The sequence below is a fragment of the Stylophora pistillata genome, chromosome 2, assembly GCF_964205215.1.
Source record: "Stylophora pistillata chromosome 2, jaStyPist1.2, whole genome shotgun sequence".
NCBI classification, from domain to species: Eukaryota; Metazoa; Cnidaria; class Anthozoa; order Scleractinia; family Pocilloporidae; genus Stylophora; species Stylophora pistillata.
This window is the reverse complement of record NC_142520.1, coordinates 32,038,178-32,063,839: the sequence shown is the minus strand read 5'-3', so window position 1 is coordinate 32,063,839 and position 25,662 is coordinate 32,038,178. Positions and strand designations below refer to the sequence as shown.

At 40.1% G+C, this 25,662-nt stretch overlaps 4 protein-coding genes across 4 annotated transcripts; 2 read left to right on the top strand and 2 right to left on the bottom strand.

Annotated features, from left to right (window-relative positions):
* Positions 1-7,121: 7,121 nt before the first annotated feature.
* LOC148738360 (uncharacterized) lies at positions 7,122-9,308 on the bottom strand. The gene is made up of 2 exons (XM_088750838.1): positions 9,035-9,308; positions 7,122-8,702 (listed from the first exon to the last, which is right to left on the bottom strand). The coding sequence occupies exons 1-2, from the start codon at positions 9,185-9,187 to the stop codon at positions 7,302-7,304; spliced, it is 1,554 nt and encodes a 517-aa protein (XP_088606964.1). The 5' UTR covers positions 9,188-9,308; the 3' UTR covers positions 7,122-7,301.
* Positions 9,309-11,217: 1,909 nt separating this feature from the next.
* On the top strand, positions 11,218-14,104 carry LOC148738359 (uncharacterized). Its single transcript, XM_088750839.1, has 4 exons — positions 11,218-11,650; positions 11,954-12,126; positions 12,283-12,446; positions 12,777-14,104. Exons 1-4 carry the CDS (start codon positions 11,623-11,625, stop codon positions 13,957-13,959), a joined length of 1,548 nt encoding a protein of 515 aa, XP_088606965.1. The 5' UTR covers positions 11,218-11,622; the 3' UTR covers positions 13,960-14,104.
* Positions 14,105-14,704: 600 nt separating this feature from the next.
* LOC148738358 (uncharacterized) lies at positions 14,705-17,539 on the top strand. The gene is made up of 4 exons (XM_088750886.1): positions 14,705-15,248; positions 15,433-15,681; positions 16,392-16,548; positions 17,172-17,539. The coding sequence occupies exons 1-4, from the start codon at positions 15,028-15,030 to the stop codon at positions 17,178-17,180; spliced, it is 636 nt and encodes a 211-aa protein (XP_088607012.1). The 5' UTR covers positions 14,705-15,027; the 3' UTR covers positions 17,181-17,539.
* On the bottom strand, positions 16,196-21,618 carry LOC111328275 (uncharacterized). The gene is made up of 13 exons (XM_088750910.1): positions 21,000-21,618; positions 20,776-20,880; positions 20,572-20,634; positions 20,188-20,271; positions 19,908-20,109; positions 19,592-19,787; positions 18,946-19,483; positions 18,525-18,738; positions 18,137-18,388; positions 17,714-17,885; positions 17,482-17,630; positions 17,169-17,366; positions 16,196-17,003 (listed from the first exon to the last, which is right to left on the bottom strand). Exons 1-13 carry the CDS (start codon positions 21,303-21,305, stop codon positions 16,870-16,872), a joined length of 2,613 nt encoding a protein of 870 aa, XP_088607036.1. The 5' UTR covers positions 21,306-21,618; the 3' UTR covers positions 16,196-16,869.
* Positions 21,619-25,662: the final 4,044 nt, after the last annotated feature.

Here is a 25,662-nt window from a genome sequence, read left to right as displayed (position 1 = left end):
AGTGGTAGGTTGGTTATTCGGTGTCTTGTAAACATCTGTTTTAGTGCCTGAGACTGCAGGCTGATAATTTCCATTAACTTTGCAGCTGCTACACATCCAGTTAGTTTGCCAATTGTTAGGCATTCTTTTGTAATGCAAACAATCAAGGTGGAAAAATTGTCCATTCTTACATTCATTATTGTGACACTTGATTAGTCTGTCAGTCCTTGTCGCCTTTTTGCCACAGATGCAAACACTAGTGCGACTCAATGCTTTTTCATCGTTAGAATTATTATTGCACACCTTGCTACCCCTCTTTGGCTTTTGGAATTTAGGAAGTAGACAGCAAGTTGGGCAATACCATGTTTTAGGAATTGCCTCAGTAATACGCAAACAAGAATAATGAAATTTCTTGATATTGCAATCTTTATTGCTGCATTCAAGAACTCTTTCATCCCATTTCTTTCGACAGTAGCAAATCCCATCTGGGTCAATAGTGCAGGCAATACCAGGTAAATGTTGTTTTCTGGTGTACCATCTTGATGTCAGCTCAGGTAATACACATATTCTCCAAGTCTGGGTTAACTTGGGAACAACAACATCCCAATGCTCTGGATTTGGCATTATTCTCTCTACAAAGATAATGGGACCAGATTCTGAGAAAGAACAAACTACAAAGTCACAATATTTGCATTCTGTGATGAGCAGTTGTTGTTGTACCTGGAAATAATATTGATGGTCCCTCTTCAATTGTAGCTCTCCATCAACTAGTTGAAGACAAGATGATTTCTTTTGAAAGTAACTATCAAAGTCACCATTCTTCAGGCTAAAGGGGCACTTGACCTCTCCACACCCATCACCGCAACAAGAACAAGTAACCAAAAGGTCAGGAGTTGCGTGCAGCCATGGTCTGCTTTTGTCGATAAACATTCCACACTTGGACACATTAAAATCTTTATGCTTCCCTGATACTGCTTTTGTGTAGGCATCAATAGCCTTGGCTTCATTTTTGTTCCCATACAAAGTTGCCTCAGTTGTCACTTTAAATAGCTGAGGATAACAAATGGTTTTCACCAATGATATCGATGGTTGTGCTGCAATTGTATGGAAAACGGTATGACTTTGGGACACTCCAATTCTACCTGCTCGGTGAATAAAAAATGCAGATGTTCGTGACTGTTCTCGGGTGTCCTCCTCAATAGTTTCTATCTCTGCTTCCGAGAGAGATATGTCAATTTCACAGCATTTAGTTAGCAAATCAACATAGTTCAACTTTAAGTTTTCAGGATCAAACAGGTCATTGAGGGTAGGAATCCGCCGGCTTTTCAACATAAAGCTATCAGCATAAGGTGAAATAAGACTAAGAATAACAGGCTTGTTTTTACATTCATTTAACTTGCGGAAAAGATCGCCAATTTCTTGGTCAGATGGTTTACACTCTGCTGATTTTGACGGCGCTTTGTTTTGGCTGGATTGGCTATCAACGTTGAACTGGCCTTCGTCGATTTTCTTGTCAAGTTCAACTTTCATTCGCCTAGCTGATCTAAAATCTATGTCCTTAACTTTGGAATAGGGCACTTCTTTCACGTACGTTGGTAACAACCAGGTACATTTGACCTGAGTGCAGGCAAGTTTTCCGTGTATTCGTGTCCACGCTTCGATATAAAATAATACACTTGCGATATGTGAACACGATTCTCCTAAACCAGCAAGACAATTAAAGCAATGAGCGGACGCAATTACTCCTTCTTTATTGGCAATGATCCATACTTTGATAGGTGGATCGTTCATTCTTTGCGATCGACGAACCTTACCAATGACAACAAACATATCTGCGATAACTCTTCCTTGAACGCTCGTTACAAACCCTGAGACCACTTGATTGTATGCCTCCAAACTTTTAAAGTTCTTAAACTGGTTTAGTGTGTAGTAGCTTGTTTCTAAAACAAGGTAAGATACAAGATCCCCGGCTTCTATCGGGGGAAGACATTCTGGATCGAAGTGTGAAGTATCGAGCGTAGAGGGATCGATGCCTATTACTGCAATTTTTTCCACATAACGGCATCGCACGTGGTTATCTAGGCCTTTTACATATTCAGATAAGATGAGTGAGGATTTTTCTACTGTATTCTGTTCTTTTACAAGTGCGTTTTTGCTAGAATCGCTCAAAAAACTGTCCGACATTAAGTCAAAATACTAAGCACGTGAGGCGAGTTCACATATGCAAATGAGCTACCTGTACTCAAAGATGGCGGACAGTAAATCGATGACGTCATATGAAAAGCAAGAATACTAGAGGGGCTGCTTCTTCTACTGCGGCAAGAGTGGGGTTGTCAGTCAGTGATATTCTAAGAATGGCTGACTGCTCAAGTGATAACACCTTTCAGAGGTTTTATTACAAGCCTGCCCATGATCCATCTTTTGGCAGGACAGTTCTCAGTCTATCATAGGCTTTGAACTAGCATTTTTATATTGCGGCGACATCATTATATTGCAACGCCAATCCTCCCGAGAGACAGACAGATTGCTCTGCAATCTTCCCGTGCAGCTAAGTTGCCAACCTGGGCGGCAGAGTGACTTGTCGTCCCACGGAGACGGCGGTGGGGCCGACACAACAGCAGAAGCCATCACCTCCACGGATTCCACAGGCGTTGCCAGGAGAATGAGTAGAAGGGCTTTCTCTGTCAGCAGTGCGATAGTGAAGGTAATATGCATGGAAGAAAGGGCTCTGCCTCAGGGTGGGCAACCAAGTAATAAGGCTAAAAAACAAAGATCAAACTCGGTTAGCACTAGCAAATGATACCAGCCAGAAGTGTCAGATTAATACTCACTAATTACTGTGCTCCAACCAGGGTGTTTCATGAAAGCATCTGTCGTCAGAGATTATGCAAGACCCATAGCCTTGTAGTATAAGATGAATTGCACGAGTAAATGGAGACGAAATATAATAATGCTCCCACCCTCACCTTTCCTGATTGTCACTTCTTTCTTCTTTGACAGGTTTGCTCAGCAAAAAGACGAGGATCGTGGGGCGGACCATGCCTTTACCAGGGGAGAGGACCCAGTTTTTCCCACGCTGTTTGTTCATTTTCTTTAACTTGCCGTCATTTTGAGCGAAGTTAATAATAAAGCCACCTGGTGTGGGTTTTGTTGAAATTGTCCTTCAAAGTGGAGAAAGAACTTTCAACTTTGATTGAGCTTTTGGAAAATGCCAAAAAGGGAGACAAAACCTCGTTGGAACACTTACGTCTTGAAGAAGGAATCCTCTACAATCCTAAGTACATTCGACCCGGATGCAAGCAAAGAGCAAGTGATAAAAGACCTAAGCAACTTGCTTTACTTTGCAGCATGTTAACTGCCTAAGCGGAGTAGATGTGGCTGGCGAGATCCTCGATTAACGACATCTGTAGCACAACAGATATGTTTCTAAAGGTGAACACATTGGAGCACAAGAGGTTTAGCCAGATGAGTAACGAAGGAAGCCATAGTGAAGGTGGAAGAGGTGACAAGTACCGGGGAGATAGTCAAGACCAAGATGATAGTTACGATGCATATCAAGGTGACACGGATGAGAAGGAGAGTGGGGAAGAAAAGGTTGAGGATGAGGGACCGCAGGTGGAAGAGAAGAATACCCAAAGTCACCACCTCCCTAGAGAGTGCTTAGTGGGAAGGGATGTGTCTACCTAACCTCAAACGGCACCTGAGGAATGTCCACTTGAAAAAGAACGAAGTCAGTGAACAAGACGTAGACCGCTTCTTTTGGATGGGTGTTAACCCCAAGAAAAAAAGAGGGCCTCCTATAAAACAAAGCCAGACAAGAAGTCCAAAGAAAGATGGAGAAGGTGGTGCCCCAGCCAAACTGCAACTACCTTGGGGCATATCTGCCTCAGCATCTTCAGAACAAGCATAGGATGAAGGCTGGTGGCACAGCTTACACATTAAGGCTTAAGGCAGCAAAACGCTACATTGGAACGGAAGAGGAACTCCTTTCAATGGTACATCCAGAACCTCCAATTGCTGAGGTAAGCCTGCCACATCCAGCATCCAAAAGATCCACATTGGAGGATGATGCTTCCCATGTTGAACAATCAAAGGCAGAGATGCCACGAGCCCAAGACCTAGAATCAGACATTGCCGAAAGTGTAGCTCCACCCACACCTAAGAGGCCAGGTAGTGGTAGCAGCAACCTGCCAATGTCTCAAGTGGAAACAACTGCCTGTCCTGCCTCTGAGGAGGCGCCTACCTCTGATGTATCGAGTGACAGGGACAAGGTGTACCCTACCAAGACTGACTATTTCAACGAAGAACATGCATCCACCAAGCGCCACATTTGGTTTGCTGACTTCAACTACCTATTTACTCTTGCAGCTGGATTTCACCAAGACAAAAACTGCCTTCAGCACGTGTGCCAAGTGAGAACTATGCTTGAGGATATTGACCCCTCTGGGGAAGATATAGTCATCTTGGCAGAAGACGAAGGCAACAAAGTGTGGCTCGACTGGGTAATACCTAATTTAAAGAACAAGGGACACTAAAATCAAACCTCAGTAGCTTTCAAAAGTTTTTAAACATTTTTACGAAGAAAGGGCCACGTCCTCACTTACCTAACACAGACAACAAAACTAACAACATGCTGTTCAATCTGGCCACTAGTTTGAAGGGACTGAGGCAATGCATCACAAGAGACCTCTGGAAAAGTGGGAAAAATACCTCAGTGAGTATGTGACAGCCTGTTGACAAGCCAAGATGTGGAGGAGATCATGAATTCACAGCCCGCAGTGGAGGGAAGGCAAGCCACCATTGCTGCAGACAAAGTGCAGTCAGCTCAAGAACTTAACCTGCAGCAATATGGTGCCACAAGACATCTGTTGTTAGTGTCACTCACTAGAGCTGTTGGAACCAGGCCAGGGTTCTTAGAAAATGCAACAGGAGGAATGTTCGAGAAGGCAAGATGGGATACAAAGAAGAGGAATAAGGTTATGTTCGAGCCATCTCACAAACGGGAGGAGGGTGGTCCGGCACCAATCACCATGGACCCAGACACCGTGTTCCTTATGAGAGTTTTTGTGGAAAAGCCAAGGCAACTTGTTACACAAGACAAGGATCCCACCTGCTAAATTTTCCTTAAGTCCATGGCCCTTCCCATTACAAGGGCACCATACACCGATATCACGTTGCCGTCATCTTGGTTTGGTGATGCATCAAAGCGAGGCTGGGCGTGCATAATTTGCAAAATGGCGACTGCCACTAATGTGTCTCTTTCGGCCTGGTCCAAATCATTGAAAAACATTCCTTTAGTAGACAATTCCTTCATAGAAAAGTGGCTGCAGAAGCTAGATAAAGTCCCAAAGAAAGTTAGAACGCGAGGTTACAGTAATTTTTGCGAAGGATATGTCTTTGATGTCGAAGGTAAGATCATCAATTCTTTTCTTCGCTACTTTGGCTATTTGTTGGCATTATTGTATATCAAAAGATAGATTCTCCGGAGTTTTGATGTCTCTTTTAATGCATTTGTAGTTGCTGTCTTTATGTTCAATATTGATCGAAATCAAAGCGAAAAATCATGCGTTTATTGAAGTGTTTTTCCCCTCTAGTTAAAGTAGAACCTTGTAAAGTGACAGTTCGAGCTAGGAGCTACAGATCACAACGAAAAAATGATGAACCGTGGCGACTGCAGGTACGTTCATGCCTTTAACTAATTGAAAATTATTTATTAATGGAAATCATAACTGTTTGATGTATAATTGATACATCCATTAAGAGATTTAGATGTATTTTTTTGCTATAACAGCTGAGATTGAATATGTTTAACGATGTATTTCAATATTCTTGAGTTAATAAACAGACCTCATATGCTATTATATTAAAAACCTTTTTAGCAAAATACTTAGAATTATGTTATCTTTTGCATGAAAGTTAAAATTTTCTTTACCATATTGTTTAGGTTGAATTATCAAGAGAAAAACAGTCAGTTCTTTCCCAGAAATGCAACTGTGAAGGAGGTGCTGGTTTGTGTAACCATGTGATTGGTTTAATGTACCTCATTGCACACTACCAACTCCTAGATTTGGAGAGTGTTCCTCCTGCAATGTCCAAGACTTCATTGCCTCAGACCTGGCATGTACCTCAGAGAACTGTTGGGATCAAACCCAAAGAAATAGATGAGGTGGTGCTACAACAAGTGAAAGTTCCACTTTCACTGCCGCAGCCAAAGAAGAGAATTAGGAGAATTGATGGTGTGAGATCAACCTTGTATAATCCCATCCCAGATTGTTTTGGAAGCAAAGATATAATATCCACATTCAGGGAACATTTTAAAGAGCATGAAGATACACAAGTTAATTCAATATTACGACCAATGGAAGATCTCTCTCTTACCTCCTGCAAATTTGGTGATGTAGCAACAGGAAGTGTACTATCATATCAGCAAAAGATAAAGAAAACAAACAATCCAAAAGTTCATGTCAAAGTTGATGGTCCTGAGTTACCCCCCAATTATAGTATGCCTACAATTGACAGCCTCTACCTGTTTGCGCCAAGTGCTGGAGAGCAAAATGTATTAGAGGGTCTGTGTGTCTCATACAACCAGTCATATTTCTATGAGACAGAGACCAGAGAACAGTGTGATACAAGCAAGTGGTTTGACCTGAAAGCCAAACGGCTTTCATCCAGTAAATTTAAAGATGTATGCAGCAGAAAAAAAGACTTTGAGTCCCTTGCAGAAAGACTGTTAAGAAAAACAAAGCAAACAGAGGCAATGCTTCATGGCATAAATACAGAAGAAGAAGCTGCAAGTGCATATGCTGACACTAGAGACTGCAATGTTTTTCCTTCAGGTATTGTGATAAACCCCTCCTGCCCATATCTAGCCACTTCCCCAGACAGAAGAGTTTATGATCCAAGTGAAGCAGACTCTTGGGGACTACTTGAAATAAAGTGTCCCATTAAAGATTCAATAACTGACTTAAATTATCTTAAATGTGTGAATGGGATTTATAGACTTAAGAAGACCCACTCCTACTATTACCAAGTAATGGGTCAGATGTTACTTAGTGGGGCCCCATGGGCTGATTTTTATGTTTACTGTAAACAAGATTATCACCTGGAACATATTGAGTTTGACAATGAATTTTGTGCAGAAATGAAAAGCAAACTTGATCATTTCTATTTTCAATATTTACTTCCACATTTTGTCAAAACTTAACAAAACTTAATCAGTCCATTTTTTTTAAATGATGACATGTCTCATCATAATATATACAGAACATTGTGTTCATGAATTTTAAATATTGCATTGTATCATTTATATATTGTTAAAAGCATTAAAATAATGCCCCTCTAAGATTTGTCATCAGACAACAAACACACCAGATTTGATTAATAGAACCAGCTAGTGATAAGGGAAGGACTTTGTCAAAAATTTGGTACTCTTTAACTCTTCTTATGGCACGTTCAACATGAATTCGCAATCGTGCAATCTGTTGGGTCTCAGAAACTTGCTTTGTACTGAATTGCATTGATTTGGTTTTAGAAAGAAAAGGGGGGATTGTGACTGTAGCCTTTTTACATTGTAATAAATCCTGAATTAAAAAACCTTTATCTACCATGACCTCATCTCCTTCCTCAATTAATGATAATATACCACTGCTTCGGGTAATTTCTTTGTCAGATATGCTACCTTGGTAAAGAGAACTGACAAATGTCACAGGGCCATGGGGTGCGATCCCGATTAAACATTTATAAGTAGTATGGGATTTATATGAAGAATAAAATTCTGAATTAAGAACCTTTGAGCTAGGTCTCTGTACCTTAATCTCTGTACAATCAAGAATTACTCTTGTTTTGGGGTATGTACTCTTAAAACACTCTGGCATACTATTCTGAATTTGAACTTTTGTTGGCCAAATTGGCAACTGACCAAGAAGGATATAAAGAAAATTTGCCCATGTTATTATAATTCTACTGACTGTGGGTTTAGTGATATTAAATCTAACTGCAAGGTCTGTTTCAGCTAGGCCAAGTCTAAGTCTTATCAGGAATAAAATTAGCTGATCATAAAGAGACAAAGAAAAGCTGCCATAACTATTTCTACGTTTGAAGTTCTGCCTACCTCTAGCTCTTTGTATTTGAGACCATTTGGTCATCTTAGTTGCATACGGTTCTACCCATCGATAAAAACTATCAAGTTTTTCCTTTGAATGAAAGCCAGTGTAAAACCTTGTCAATTCTGGACTTCCAGTAATTCTTTCAGAACCAAAAGAAGTTAACAAAAGAGTAGCTATCTGAAGTTCAAGTTCCTTTACTTTTCTTTGTGTTGACGCAAGTTCTTCTTTTAATGCAGTCGTGACTGACTCGGCTTCAGTGTTTATTTCGGCATTAGTTTCAGTGCTAACTTCACCATTTATTTCAGTGCTAACTTCGGCATTTGTTTCAGGGTTTGTTGTGTTGTAAGGTGAGTCAGTCTCCATTGCAGCATCGGTTCTATCGGCTATTCCTTGTTCCATTTCTGTTATATCTCCTGCTGCACTTGGTAGTGATTCCACTTCTATCTTTTGCTTTTTAAACTTTTGCAGGCTATTATCTGGACGTCCTTCATGTTCTTTAGTCCATTTAAAAATCGACGGGACAGCTCCTTGCTTCAGTCGAACCCTTCCTGTCAATGTGTATTCAATGTCACCCGGCTTGAAATGATCAGAACATACCAGTGTCGAATTTTTCTTTATCTAAAAAAGAGCAAAAATAACTATCTATAAACAGTATTTAACACAGCAACAGAAACAGTACTCAGAAACTTCAGACAATCAGAGAAAATTTTCCCGCGAGTTGCCATAATATAAACAAATAGACCGGTCCACGTGTGGTTGGTATGTTTTTTACTTTTTGTCGAAATTACTACATATTTCAGCCCCAATATACATAAAATCAATCGCAATTTCTAATTCCATAATAATCAAACCAAGGAAAAAAGAATAACTCGCGATTTTTCTGTTTAACAGCGGAATCACAACTACACGTGTGTAGTAGTCATCGCTGAGACTATATTGTACTAACTTACCTTGAATAGCGGCCCAGGATCTCGTTTTATAGCGATAATCCACTCTTTTTTCTTTTCTTTCTTGGAAGGGAAGTTGAAGAAGTATTTATCCTTACCATTTTCATAGCGTTTATCATTCGTACATAAGTTTACACAGCAGTGGTAGTTAGACATATTTACAGAGAAAACACCGTGACCTTATTATCTTTGCACGCCCAGCCTCGTTTTGATGTATCTCAAATCCAACATGGCGGCAACGTGATATCACCGTATTGGCCTAAGAATATCCATGTTTATAGTCAAGAGCGGCATTAGAACAGACAAGGCAATCTCTGCCACTGACTTGAGAAAGTGGATCATTACAGAAATGAAACTAAACATACGCCTAGGACAGCCCATCAATGAGGATTTGCTGAGGTTGATCTGTCACTCTGACAAAACGGCCAAACAGTGGTATAGTCTGACTGAGGAGGCAGCTGAGGAGTCGCAACAAATAGCCCTCCACACAAGTTTCCCCAACAAAGAAAGGATCGCCGGCCAAGAAAGACTCAACCGCAGGGTATCAGAAGCTGAAGGATTCCCAATGACCACTCCGAGAAGCGCCACCTTTAACAGATTCCTTCACACCCGACCAGCTGGACCAATAGCTTATCTTTCAAATTGGCACTCTTAATCCCATAGGTATCAACAAATGATTTTTGCTCTACTAAGTTAATGTTGCTTCCTCGTCCCTATATTCCCACTAATAGCTTAGTTCGGTTCCACCTTCTGCATATAAACACCCACAGAGCCCACAATTTCTACATTGACTCTGACAGTGCTAACGCCCGAAAGGTCAGCTTTGAAACTCTTTACAGTGGCCAGTTTACAATATCAACTGAGTTAATAAAACCCAAATACCTTGTTACCCCCACTGATGGAGCACCACAGCTTTTTTAAGACCGTATCCCCTTTATTCATAGATTTTACTGTTGAAAAATACACAGTAAGCTCGGGCCTCAATCAAGGATTTTATCAAAGGCAGATTACCGGCCGTCTACTGCACTCGTAAGACTTCACACTGTCTGTTTATTTTGCAAGCAAGCTCTCATGTTTGAGTTTAACCTTATGGCAAAGCTGCTTATTGTAACATCCACAGTCTATGGAAAAAAATATTTAACAGTTATTCCACGAGCGTGCGTTGGATATGAGATGATAGAAAGCTTTTTTAGTAAAACCAAACCCTAAGTAATTACTAAGACCCATCACAAGTAAGGAAGAGACTTTTTAGAGCCAATGAGAACTCAAAGAAAAAAAAAAACAAGCAGACTGCTGCAAGCGCGGGAAAACGCAAGCGACCAAGTCATAATTGGTTTTAGTTTTCCATCTGATTGGTTGAGAGAGTGGCACTAGTTTTCTGAACCAATCATAGAGAGAAGTGAAGCCTAACTGATGGGATCCCAGACTGCTTTCGACACTTGATGAAAAATTCCTCCATCTTTAAGGGTAAACTTTCTGACATGACTTTGCATTTGTTGTTCCAGAGAAAGAAGGAAAAGAAAAAAGAAAAGTAGAAGAAATACAGAGAGAGACGGAAGCAGCGTACATCTTGAAAAAGCTGACTCGTTTGATGAGTAGACTCGACCAATTCCTCATCATTGACATCATCTTCCCAGGATACCATAGACCACGTGCATTTTCTTTTTTCACCCATCGCCGGTTTTTTTCCACAACTCAACTTGCTTCAAACCTGTTCTCTACCAACTGCATCCTCGGTAAATTTTGGTGGGAGTTATATGACTAAAAGAAACAATAGAGATAATTTAAAAATTCCTCAAATTTTTTGTGGACAATGCAATTAACGGTCGATTCACTTTTTACACAATCATATTTTACACTCTGAACCCATACGGAACGGTACTACGTGCTTCTATTCAATGTATTCATATATTTAACAAACCTTTTTTACACTTTACACTCGCAGTAGTAGCTGAGAGTTGAGTGAGGTAAGGTAAAAATTCTTTCCAGCATTTTTTTAATCTGTCTTAAACTCTAATTTTGAGGTACTTTATCTCTAAAATTTTTTAGTATGGCGTCACGAAGTTCCAGAAGGTTACGTTCCGAAGAACCAGAGGTTGATGGCAGAGACTATGCCTGCTTTATTTGTCTCATCCAAATTACGGTTAATTTAGTACAGGCGACGACAACTCCATGTTGTCGACGAAGAATTCATCGGCGTTGCCTTGAGAATCATAGACGAACAGCCGATCATTGTGGACATTGTAGAGAACCGTTCCCCACAAGATTCCGGAATGAAGTTGAAGAACCTGAACCTGTAGTCGAATGGGACCAATAGGCTCTTTGCAGGACTTAGTCACGTGCTTGGTTACCACATAGCAACGCATTGCTGGTGAGCAAGCAAACCAGCGTCCCGCTCATTGTACTGTACAAGAATTGATCAACTCAAGCGAAGCGAACTTTGACTTTTTGGTCGAAAATATCCCAAAAGCTAGTTGTAAAAGAACAAACGAGATTTATTGTGACTTCAGTTTCACTGGACTTGAAGTTCGCCTGATTTACCTTTGCTCTGGGAGTAAAAGCCAGGCGAAAGCTCAAATATAAGACAAGATATGGCCGATCCTTCGGGAACGAGTGACGGTGAGTTTCCTTGTTAATAGACATATTTTAGTCTTAGAAATGTAACGTTGTTCGATACAGAAAACGGTTTTTAGTGTTAGGAATTAGATTTGCTTCAATCCAGAACATTATGATCTCTATTTCTGATTTTGCGTGTTGAATTCTTTTAAGTTCGTTGAACACAACTAGTGTTCACATTCTCGCTCGCTTTCATTTTTGCCGTAAGTGAGTGGCTAAATTCTCACCGTGGTATTTCGTTATCATAATCTTTTCTCCAACCAATTGCGAACACAAAACTGAGAACAACATTTTGTTCTGTTTTAGAACCTGTCAAGAAGAAAAAACGAGGTTCTGCGTTGCATTGTTGTGTTCCACAATGTAACAATGACTCCCGTTACAACAGCTCGTTGTCTTTTCATCGTTTTCCTAAGAAAGACGATCAACTCAGAGCAAACTGGATCGTAAAAATTAGACGAGACATTGGTGACAACTTTAAGGTAGGTGCTAACTACAACCCCCTGAATAGTAGTACTTGTGAAATTTCACTCAATGTACTGTCATTCAATTTGCGTGGTTATCTACGTGTTACTTATAATTATGTTTCTCTTGGATTGCATGCAATTTTTTAGCTTTAATATCTTATTTTTTTCTAGCTCACTGAAGGCACCAGGGTTTGCTCTGCACATTTTGCAGAGGAAGATTTTCTGCCCCCTGACCGGGCTGGTCGACGGAATTTGAAAAAAGATTCTGTCCCGTCTGTCTTCAATTGGTCAGCTAGAACGACCCAAAGAAGAAAGATTGTAAGACATGTTGAAAGGTAATAATATCAATTGCAGACAGAACGCATTGACATATGGGTATAGTAATAACAGTAATAGTTATGATAATAATAATAATAATAAGGATAAAAATAATAATAATAATGATAATAATGCTAATAAAAATGACAAAAATTTAGTAGTAATAACAATAGAAGAAAATCTCTACAAAAGCCTCATTTTGCTTGTGTTTGTAGCCAATGACTCACTCTGAAGAGAATGACCCTCTGTGGCTCCACTTTCCTTTAGACCCTTTGTATCAACAGCCCCTGATTTCTTTCTCTGTATGTCTACATCATTTATATGTTTATTAAACTTCTTCCCTTTAGTGAGACACAAACAGACGAGAGTGATGTAGAGCCTGAGCCACCTGAAGCACCATCCCAACTAGAGCTAGATTATCAGGCTGCAAGGAGTGAGATTCAGAGCCTAATGGAGCAGCTGAAAATAACTCAGTTAGAAGTGCAAAAAAAGGAGGCCGAGATGAGAGTACTCAAGGAGGCTGCTGCTGCCACAAAGGAGTCATCAGAGGCAAAAATTCAAGAATTAGAGGCAAATCTTAAGATTAGTCGATTTGGCCTGGAAAGGTTCTCTAAAGATAATGCTCTTGTGAGATTTTACACAGGTTTTCCAACTTATGATCACTTTAAGCTATTTTTTGAACTTGTTAAACCAACTGCAGAAACAATGGTTTATGTGTATGCTTCAGGAATAGGTGCAAACAGGCCAGGAGTACGCAAGATGCAACTGATAGATGAGCTTTTTTTATTTTGTGTTCGATTGAAGCTTGGTTTATTTGAACTGGACTTTGCCCAGCGTTTTAGTTTGCATGTTTCTAGTGTGAGTAGAAAAATAACAACTTGGGCCAATTTTTTGTACTTCTTCCTTGGCAATCAGCCAATATGGCCAACTAGAGAGTGCATTAATGAACTTATGCCAGATAGCTTCAAAGAGCTGTATCCATCGACACGTGTCATCATTGACTGCACTGAAATTTATGTCCAAACCCCTTCTTCATTGCTATTACAGTCTCAGTTGTATTCATCGTACAAGTCTAGCACTACTTTAAAAGGTTTAATTGGGATTGCTCCTCATGGGGCTATCACATTTGTTTCTAGCCTGTACACTGGTTCGATATCAGACAAAGAAATAACTTGTTGTTCTGGCATTTTGGATCTTCTGGAGGCACATGACAGTGTCATGGCAGATAAGGGATTTGATATTGAAGATCTTTTAAGCAGTAAACAAGTTTCTTTGAATTTGCCACCCTTTCTTCAGAATCAAACTCAATTTTCAGCCCAGGATGTTTTCGAAACAAAAACTATTGCAAAAGTAAGAATCCATGTGGAACGTGCAATAAGAAGGATAAAGGAATTTCATATATTTGACTCTGACATCTCATTGTCTATACTGGGATCTGTCAATCAACTGTATACAGTTGCCTGTTTGTTGACTAACTTTCAAGGTGCACTGATCAAAGACACAGATGACAGTGATACCACTAACAACTAAATGTTCAGTATATAATAAATTCAATCATAGCCAGGAATCATTAAATAAAGAATTTGTACATATTAGGTTGCACTGACTGTGTACTCACATTGTGTGAACTTTATAACAAGGAAATTCATAGCAATAAATACAGCTGTTATTGTAATGGTTACTGTGAACTTCACAGGAAATAGGTAAAGAAAAAATAATCAACTCTGTCTTTTGCAGTTTGAAAAAAGATGGGATCAAACATAATTCTTTCACAGAAAAAGGTAGTGTCGTTGATGTAACTGAAAAAATCACACCACTCAAGGCCAGTTAATGCCAACTGACATTGGACCTGATAATGATAGTCATGATTTCTTTTAAGCTTGAGGACATTGGAATCGTTGTCCTTTGTAAGATAGGCCACATTCTCAAAGTCAGTTGCACCTTCTTTAACAACCTTTATCTCCAAAAGGCCAAAAGGTGAAAGGCCTTGCTCTTCAACACCCAAATCAAACACTTTGCGGTCAGGGGTGCATCCCAACCATGGACATTTTGGATTTATCACCAGCCCTGATGGGAAGAGATTCACTTGGTTTTGCTTGGCTTTGCTGGCATAAATAAATGCAGCCTGGGGTTCCAAATCTAAGCCTCTCTGCATAGGTGCTGTAACCACATGTCTTGATGGGTTAATTTGCCTAACTAGGTTGTCGAAGTTGCTTTTTCTTTTGGCAACTTGTCCAAATTTACTAGCTGTGATCCTTTTGTTCCTTAAAGTGCCCCTGAGACGAAAATTGAACATTTTATTTTGGGCTTTTTTGTTTACAGAATGTTCAATTGAGTCAAGTTAAAACGTTTTATGCCATTAAAAACGCGAAACAAACCTTCGATTACCAATTTTTACCGCTTCAAAGTCGTCAAAATTTCGTCCGCCATTGTTGAAAACATGTTCCGGAAGCGAAATGCATAAATTGTCATCATGACGTCAAACGCTCAACAAACCACGCATCACTTGTCGCATCGCTCTCCTACAACTCTCTTTGTGCGCTGCCCAGAGAAGTACGTCTATTGCGTTTTTAAGGACTGTTTAGTTGTAGTTCGTAAATGGAATCTTTTTCTGATGAGGAATTGTCCCGGCAACTATCTGAAGCTTCCGAGGATAGTTTTGCGTCGGCAAACGATGAATTTTTGCCATACGACCAAAGCATCGAGCCGATTGCCACCGAAGAAGAAGCGGCCGAGTACGCGGAGCTAGTAGCGCAGGAAGAAGAGGAGGAAGAAACTCTGTGGAGTAGATTTTCTGGCGAAGATGCCGTCGTGAATTGGTTTGTTACTCTCCTTTTAACATCTGCTCATTTCATGGTTGCGTTACTGAACTACCGCATCTCTACATGTAGCTTTTAGTGACGCGAGTATTGTTGACTTACTCAGTGAGTAACTTCTCTTTGAAGTGGATGTTTCATAAAGTGTGACCAAAATTTGTGGATTGAAAAATATTTTCGTTACCAGGTGCCAATGTTCCAACTGTTCACTAGAATTTGTGGTTAAACACGAAGAATGCAGATGCTGCAAAGAGGTCAATCGGTGCGTTGAAAAAATGGAGGAGCTAGAGATGGACGATTGTATTTTATTGCATCCCGGTTTCGCAGACGTTTGCCTGAACAAATGGGTGCTTCAAATTGCCGGAATTGGTCTGAAAACGAGGGAGAACAAATCATACACCGCTATGAATGCTTGGGAAGACAGAGCAGAAAACGAGTAAGTTCACGCGATAGAATTTATGATTTCCATCTATAATGTACGGTGGCCCATATCTGCAAACACAACAAACAATTCTTGCAACACAACACAATATTTTTGAAACACAAGTCAATTTTGTGAAACACAACACAAAATTATCGAAACACAACACAAAATTATCGAAACACAACACAAAATTAGCGAAACACAACACAAAATTAGCCAAACACAACACAAAATTAGCCAAACACAACACAAAATTAGCCAAACACAACACAAAGTTGATTTCGATAATTTTGTGTTGTGTTTCGTGAATTTTGTGTTGTGTTTCGCTACTTTTGTGTTGTGTTTCGCTAATTTTGTGTTGTGTTTCGATAATTTTGTGTTGTGTTTCGATAATTTTATGTTGTGTTTCACAAAATTGACTTGTGTTTCAAAAATATTGTGTTGTGTTTGCAGATATGGGCCACCGTAATAATGCCCAAACAAGAAGTTCAGATGTTATAAGATAATTGAAACTCCTTTTGAAAAGTCACATAAAAATAAGCCCATTTGTTTCAACATCTACCTCATTTCTTTTCACCTGGTGGTAGATTTGTAATTTCTGATGAGTATTTTATTTTTAAGATTCCTCACTATACTCCTTGTAGACTACGAAAATGTTGCATTTTCAATAATCTTTCTGCCAATTCTTCAGATTAATCAGTTGAAATATTTTCTTCCTGCAGATTCCTCCGTGCTGTGGCATACCGACAGTTTGTCAGACTGGTGTGGGAATATGTTGGGGCATCAAACCGTCTGCCTCTGCCCTGTTGTGTTTACAATAGAATAAGAAAGACATTTCCTATGGCTGAGAAATCAGAATACAAGGGATACGAGGAAGATGTATAATTTGATAGTTATAGTTGTGAAATAATTTTTTATGCTTTGACATTCTGGAAATTAAATAATATTCTTCCTCTATCAGAGAGAAGCAGCTCGGATGTTTGTCAGGTTAATTTTTTTCACAATACAAGTTGCTCATAATAAAGAGCAGTACACTCCCGAACATTATGTCCAGAAAAGTTTTCACAGAACGTTTCTGCCTGAACTGACAAAACGACCCTTTCTTTTGTCAAATTTGGTGTTTCTCGTCAATGTTCCGCTAAAAAGTAACACATGGAGTGAGCAAGGTGCAATTTTTTTCTCCAATTTTAATCTATAACTCTATGGGCCATTTTGGCTGCTACACTGTCCCTTAGTATGTCCCCTCCTTGGCTTTCCACAAGTCCTACACATTGGTGTTCTTCTCTGTCTTCTAACAGCTGTTGAATTTTGCTGCATTGCTTGAAGCTCAGCATCTGTTAAGGGAGGGTAGATAACAGACTTAGGGGATGTAAATCAATAAGTCAGAACCAGAAGTGGAGAAATACAATTTTTTGGGGGGGGAAATATTGACTATTAGAATCAGAAAAAACCAGTACAAAAAAACCTTTGTAATAATTATTATCCTATTACATTCATACCAGAACATGTAGGAGGACATAGAGCAGTTTCCTTCACTTTTCGGCTACTGTATTTGGCTTTAGCAGCTTCCTTTTCCTCCTTCTGGAGCATCATGGAATGCAATGCTGCTGGCTCCTGTTCTGCAAGTTGGTCCTTTATGTTCTTCAAAGTCTCCCTTGATGTGGTTGTCAATATGTTGTACATTTCAGAGACATATTCTGAAAGAAGATTGAACAGTGGACTGTGTTATTATACTAAAATAAACAGTGGTACGAGTTGAAGTGCCAACTCTATTGGATTTATGGTCAAATTCATTGAAGGGTGATAACTCACCATAATTTGGATCAACTCTGACTTCTCTGACTGTTGCCTCACCCTGCTTGAACTTAGGGTATGTGACTTTAAGCCTAGATTTTCCATGTTCGTCAACCTTGGTTTCTCTTTTTAGGTTATAGTTGAAGTGGATTGCTGCAAGAACAGTCCTGTAAAAATAATCGTATTGGTAACACTATTTGCAGCATTTTCTTTCAACTGCACAAGTTTATATCCACTAAGTGGTACTTACCGGCACAACATCCCTGAATAGGAGTAAGACAGCATTTTTGGGGCAAACTGGTTTACCACAGAGTGGTAACCCTCCAAACAGCTAGTTTGGGCAACAGGAGAGGCCTGCTTGATCCCTTTCAACAATGAATTTTGGGTGAGAGCCTCTACCAACTTTTCGTAAGCAACAGAACCTGAGAAAAAGGAGGTAAAGGCATGGCAACTCTGACATTCTTTCAGTTACCTTTGCTATTTGTCTGTAAGGACTTACTTTGCATCCTGCCAAACCTCAGTGAAAGATTATCACAACACTGCTCTCTTAAAATAACAATTTAAACTTGCATTATTAACAATAAGTATGTCAAAATGCAATGCTCATTTAATGCAATGCAATGCTCATTTAATGCGGTGAACAGTAACAATAACAGTAACAGATTTCAAATGCCTTTTGTCAACCAAACTTTTTGTGTGTTTATTACACCATGGGCACATTTGTTAAATAACTGGTTTGGTAGATCCTTGTGATGGTTGATGATGTGATAGAGAAAGGTTTTGAACTTGGCAAGTATGACTTCTCCCAGCTTTGGTTCTGTTGAGGTAACTGACCAATAAAAGTGCCTCACACATGCCTGTTTCCACCTTCCAATTACTTCACAGCCTTTCTCCTTACTGATCTTTGTCAAAATCTTTTGAATCTCTTGCAGAGAAAACCAAAGGATGAAAAACAGGACATTTAGACTCGTCAGTAGCATCATTTAGCAACATTCGATCAAAGGCATGATGCATATCAGTGCCAAGGAAAATTATATACACAAACATGAAAGCAAGCTTACTTTTGCCAATGTGCCATAGGTCGAAGAAGTGGTCAATGAGAGGCTTTCCTAATTCCTGGCATTTCTTGGGGCAATCCTGCCTCATCCACTTTGCAATAGACTGGTGGCGGTCAGAAATGAAGGACTTAATTATCATTCCAGTTGCAAGCAAGAAAGCAAAGGCTTTTTGATGTGCAAAAAACTCCATGTTAGAACTGCTGCCTGCTTCATTGCCCTGCAAAACCATTAATTTGGGATCATTGTAAAAAATATAAGACAGAATCATGCTATTGGAGCAAACTCACTAATGAGACTATACTGCAAAGAGGTGAAGAATACACAGATTGCTCTGTTAGACACCTTATATTTTAGCTTGTGTTGTTGAGCACCACAATTTGTAGTTATTTAACTGCATAGTTACTCAAGTTTTGTTGAAATTTACCTGGACAAGCACAATGTGAATAATGAGGCCGACAGTGCAGCAGAATATGGTGTAGGTTCCATATTTTGCTGAGTGGCCCATGCTGTCATGCCTGCCATCACCAGCTAGCACAACTTCTTTCCCATTCAGTGAAGTTATGACTTTCTCCTGATAGGAATGCCAAAATTTCATAATTGTGGGGAACAGGAGGTGCCGTTGATGGTAATAATAGGTGGCCTCACTGTAGCATAGCAGTCCCATGTGTTTGAAAACAAGTAAAACTTTGCCCACTGATGCTCCAGCACAGATGATAGCAAAGCTAAGAAGTATGTTTCCTGCTGGAAATTTTCCAATCAGGAAGGGTTGGCTGTTCCAGGAAAAGGTACCACTGCAACTTCTACACTTGGAAGTAAATGACAACATTGTTCCCGTCTGGCTAACATTAAGCTCTGGCTCAGGAGCAAAGCACAAATGACAATGCTGAAATAACAGGAGAAGTTTAGAGAGAAAGACTATTCCCTTGGGTTCCTCTTGACAGCTTTTGCCCTCACACTTCAGCCTGGAAATGACAAAAAAATAAAATTAAACCCAAATTGTTTACCTGCTCAGTGATTGGTAACATGTTGTAGGTTTAGGTTTTGTACTTAAGCAATGTTGAATACCTTACCTAGGTTTCTTAGAATCGTCAGCATCATCATCTCCTGCTTTATTATAAATGTCATCTATTTCTTCAGGTGCCCATGTGGGATCATTATCATCCCACTTTTCAGTAGCTTCCTCTTCGATGAGCGCAAAATTCATTTTGCAATCCAGTTCAGACTCATTTCCATCTGTGTCACCACTTAATAGTGAAGTATCGGCACCTACACACATATTAGTAATAAACTGACTATGAACAGAGAGTTCCACAAATGAAGCATAAAAATAGGTTACAGTTATGTGAAACAAGAACTATGAAGTGGTAAATATGTACTACAGCTTACCACTATTATTGTGAAATTTTTCTTTCATTGGTGAGTTATTAATGTCTTGAAGTGTTTTCACCCATTCTGTTTGGTTACTTGTCATCTTCTGCTTATAATCATTCAATTTTGATTCTGCACTTCTCAGTTGCCTGAGAAGTTTCCTCTTTTCCTTTCTTAAATCCTCACATTTCATGCAGGTTTGTACCATTCCATCAGTAGTCTGAAATACAAGACATTGATACTAAAGTCTTGAATGAAACATTCACTTATATTTACTGGAATTCAACATCTCACTTGCCTCTTGAAACAAAGATCCTCTAAGTTCCTCAGAAAAAGATGGTATTGGAGTATCTGTACGTGGGTCAGACTCTAGGTTTATGCTCTGTTATAAAAGTTAAGTTAAGTTATTTCAAATAGTTTAACTTCAGAATGCAAAGAAATTGGCGAAATATGTTGTACGATTCTTAAGTGTAGGATATATATATATATATATTAGGTTTCTTGAGTAATCACCGTTTATTGCTACAGAAATGTTTCGTATTGTACTGGACCACTCTCATCAGGCAATTTAACGAGTGAATTGTTGGAAATCACAGTTCTGTGCGCTCTACGAATTACATTCTACTACAAAAGAATATATATATATAGATGTGAGAATTTTATATTTGCCATAAATGTGTACCTGGCTTTCTACAGGGACTTCAGAAAATTCAGTTGACGTGGTTTGGGTTGGATCATCGTCAACCTAAAAGTTCATCGGAACAATGCAAGAAAAGAAGAAAGAAGTGAATAAAATGTGGCTCGATATTACCATCATTTGGGCGAAAATTTGGATCGGTGTAAGATAATTACTAATTACAATTTTTTCGATTATTTAGTACAATACCTGACTTAGGTCCACAACGAGTGCAGCCGATTCGTTGCGTATTTCTACATCCTCTTGCGAAGCAAGAGACGATGCGTTGTCAGATCTATTAATGTCTCTAAGCACCTAAAAGAAAATAAAGCATTTCCATGAAATGGTAAGGAATATTTTTGGAGGTCAATGAACTTCGAACCACATATAAAAGGTCAGCACGCATGTAAAGGTGACAAGAGACACCGACTTACATTTCGTCTTGATCGAGCTGAGAGCGGCTTTTCTAATCCCTTTTTTCGCACAGTAGGCACCAAACCCGGCAGAATTCTTCGCCTAGAGCCGTCCAAGTGCATGGATCTCTCAAAACAGTCTTCTGAGAAGTGTTCAGAACATATTACAAATCTACCTGTGGGATTGAAATTTGCCCGGCGGGTTCGCACGAATCGCATCCATTTTTCCCGTTCTGATCTATTCACAGGGCTCTGATGGAGAGAAATTCCACTAGCATGGTCTGCACAATTACTACAGCCTTGAACTACGCATCGGTGCCCCGTCATTTTTTGGATGTTGTAGTAAGAATGGAAAAGATCACTGTGTTATGTTTGTTTCACAACTAGCCATGTGAGATTTTCGAGTTGAGCGTTTGACATCACTTCCTCTGAATACTGCGATCAACTTCCGGGACATGGTCAAATAATGGCGGACGCGAAATCTCGCATTTAACGGCCTAAAAAAAGACACTTCTGGTCCTCGGACTAGTTTGAAATTTAACAGGGCAGGTAAGGAGAACATACTGAACGCGAAAATGTAAAAAGCTGAAGTACGAAAATTTTGATCTCAGGGGCACTTTAACATTGTCCAAAGACCACTCTGACTTTGTGCCCTTGTTTTTTCCTCCACTTCAATGGCAGTTTGCCTGGAGAGACTCAACACACCCAATGAAGTAAGCTTGTCTTGCTGGAGACACATAGACACATCATTTTCAAATCGCATCTCAGCACTTGGAAGAGGCAACTCTGGGAAAGAGGTACAGGAGTACCGTATTTCTTCACCTATAAGCCGATCTCGGCTATAAGCCGAGACCCTGACTTTCAGGGTCTTTACGCTACACTCAAGCTGCCCAAAAAAAAAGGTAAAACCATCGGCTATAAGCCGAGAGCGAAATTATTGATTGTAACTGGCCATTTGAGCAAGCGAACCTCACGGAAAACATAAGAAATTGACTCACTAAACACAAAACCTAATGAATTACAATAAACACAAAAGAAAAAAAGCGAACCAATCAAGAGATATGAATATCAATTGATCCAACGAACTGTATAAATACTACCACGCGACAACATTAACCACAACAACAATAATAATCTCAGTTAAACGTTTCAAAGTATCAATCTATCGAGTATACCTTTCGTCGCTGTCACTTTTTATCATCATGCCTAAAGCACGCCGTTCCTCGTATAGTATGGCTTTCAAGATAAAAGTTATCGCGGAAGCTGAAGCGGTAGAAAACAACTCGGAAATCGCTCGAGAATATGGACTAAGCGAGTCCATGGTACGACGCTGGAGAAGAGACCAGGCGACTATTCTTTCCGGAGAGCTGAAGATGTCTGCAAAACGTGCGACGATGGGCCGTTTCACTCCGAAATATCCCGAACTAGACCAGCAAGTGATGGAGTGGTTTTCACAGCAAAGAGAACAAGGTTGGTATTTACTTTTCTGTCTAAAATTTTAAGAGTTTTTGAAGAGTTGAATGATATCGTCTTTCAGTGCGTGGGAAACAGAGACTTTGATTGGTCAGAAATATGTTGTTGTCATGACAATTTCATAACATGTCACGAAAAGAGTGCTGCAGTCACGAATCTACGGTTATCTCGCAGCAAAATAAGATTGTTATTTTATTTTTCGTAGGTATTGCGGTGAGTGGATTGATCCTTCGCCTTAAAGCTAAAGAGCTCTCCGATGATCCTGCTTTCAAAGCTTCCCGTGGATGGTACGAGAAATGGAAACGACGCCACTCGGTCAGCATGCGAACCAAAACAACTCTGGCCCAGCGATTGCCCGCCGATCTCGAAGAGAACATTGTGTGCTTTCATCGCTTCGTCATTGCAGCAAGAAGACGCGCCGACTACCCTTTATCCCGCATCTACAACATGGATGAGACACCCATGCGTTTTGAGCTGCCATCGAACCGAACACTGGAATTCAGTGGAAGCCGAACAGTGCCAGTAAAATCTTGCGGAGCGGAAAAGCGGAGCTTCACCGTCGTTCTTGCTGTTGCTGCCGATGGAGCAAAGGTGCCACCGAAAGTCATCTTCAAAGGCGTCCGTACACCGAGAGATCTGGTTGTGCCGCATCCTCTTCGTGTTTCCTTCCATAAGAAAGGGTGGATGGATGAACAGGGCATCCGAGAATGGATTCGACAGAGTTTGCCCCGTGCCGAGCGTTCCCTTTTGGTGTGGGACTCATTCCGAGCTCACTTGACCGATTCCGTGAAAGATGACCTGAAGCAGCGAAACATTGACGTCGCAGTTATCCCTGGTGGCCTAACCCCGGTTGTACAGCCCTTGGATAAGTGCCTAAACAAGCCATTTAAAGATAATGTGCGCCGAAAGTACTTGGCGTGGATGACATCTGGGCCATTTGAGTTTACCCCAGCTGGGAAGAAGAAGGCGCCAAGCAGAAATCTTGTCCTCAGGTGGATCAAGGAAGCATGGGCAGAGATACCCGAAGAGATGGTTGTCAAATCCTTCAAGACCTGCGGTATTTCCAATGCCTTGGACGGAACAGAGGACGACGTGGTCTACTCTGAGGAAACCCCAGAAGTAGATGATGAATACATAGAAGAGAACGAGTTCGACACAGACAGCGAAAACGAAACGGATGGCGAGTAAACCATTGGGTTGAAAGCCCTTGCACGTATCCGTCAAACGGCTCCTTTAGGAGCCACCAATTTCATAAAAGTGAATAACCAATATTCAGAAGTTATTTTTGTTGTGTTTTATTACTTCTGCTTCATTGCTAACTTGACTACAAGCCGGGGGGGTAAAGTTATTCAGCAACTGTATATTTTTAAAATGTAAAACCCTCGGCTATAAGCCGAACCCCGTTCTCCGTGAAAAATCTCCCAAAATTTTGGGTCGAAAACTGAAAAAATCGCTCGGCTTATAGGTGAAGAAATACGGTAGTTGTTTATCAAGTACTCCTCAGATAGCTTCTGTTGATAGGATATTACACTTCCCTTCACAGCATGACCAAATTTGGTAGATACCAGTTGTAAAGGAGCATTAACTCTAGGAGCTATTGTTGCTATGAGTGGTTTTGGCTCAACACTGTTGTAGTGGCTCTCATCAAGTACTCTGTATTGCCTGGCTGGTGAATACAGAGTGTTTTTTATATATCGGTCATAGTTAGCCCAAGGCCGTGGTTTCTTGACCAAGACACTTTGGACTTCTTGATTTCCAATTTTGCGTTCTCTTGGAATGCTCCACCTCTCTTTCATACTCGTACATGTTAAGTCGTCTGGAAGAGAAGAAAAGCCCAGTTGCTTGCAATGTGCCAAATAATACAGGAGGCCAACAACATGATTGCAATAGCCCCCAAGGCCTGCCACACAAGAGCACTTTACAGAAATGGCTTTTGAGTCAACTACAACAATTACGTAGAGTTGATGAGGGAGTTCACTCTTTCTCATTGACCGATGGCACTTGCCAGTAATGTTGGCAGAACCCTGCTCGTAAGATACTGTAAAGAGAGGAAAAAACACATCTCAGGTCGATAGTATGAATTAAAAAGACATCAACAACTAGACAACTTTCAAAGAGGAACGTGTGTGTGTATTCACAATTTATATTCTTACTACATGAAAACTCACCTTTCACATCGTGTAAATATCCAGGTTCAGCGAAAAACTTATAGCCTTTGATTGTGTGCCTGCAGCCAGATTCTTTCTGGGCATACGCTTCAACCTCAGAAAATGTAAGGTCAGGAAATGCTGACAGGTTGGCAGAGACAGCTAGAGGAAAGAAATAGAGTGGTACATAGAGATATCACCTCCAATTCAATGTGAACCTTCTAGAATAAAGAATGGCGTAAAACTTCGTTTTGTATCGTTAACACAAGATAAAACGAACAATTTATTATCATGAGTCAGTAATATCCAAGACTAATATAGCGAGCGAGAATGTAAACAACACTAGTCGTGTTCACGGAAAATCGGAAATGTAGATCATAATCTTCTGGATTCAAGCAAATATAATTCTTAACACTGATGATGATTTTCTGTATCGAACGATGTTAGGTTATAAGATTGAAGTACGACTGTAAACAAAGAAACTCACCGTCACTCGGCCCTAAAGAAGCGGCCATGTCTTGTCGTATATTAGGGCTTCCGCAGAGCTTTTTCTCCAAGAGCGAAGGTAATCAGGCGGAATTCAAGCACAATCAAACAAAAGTCACGATAAAATTCGTTTTGCGTCCTTAAACAACAAGCGTTTGGGATGTTTTCAACCAAACAGTCAAAGTTCGCTTCGCTTGAGTTGATCAATTCTTGTACAGTACAATGAGCGGGACGCTGGTTTGCTTGCTCACCAGCAATGCGTTGCTATGTGGTATCCAAGCACGTGATTAAGTCCTGCAAAGAGCCTATTCCGCCACCATTTTCACCTGAACACACCGCTTTATGACAACAGGCCATAGCAGATTTACAAGCTCTGTTACAACCTGGCGCATTGGAAGCTAGAATACACGAGGTAACTTTTATATCTAAAATTTGTATTTTTTTTTTTTTGCATTTAAGTAAGGCTCTGATGTTGCTTTTTTTTCTCTCTCTTTTCTTTTAGATCTATACTAATAACACGGTATTTCTATTGCAAGCACATTGGCACATGAATTTTCTTGTAACCGTTTTACAAAGAA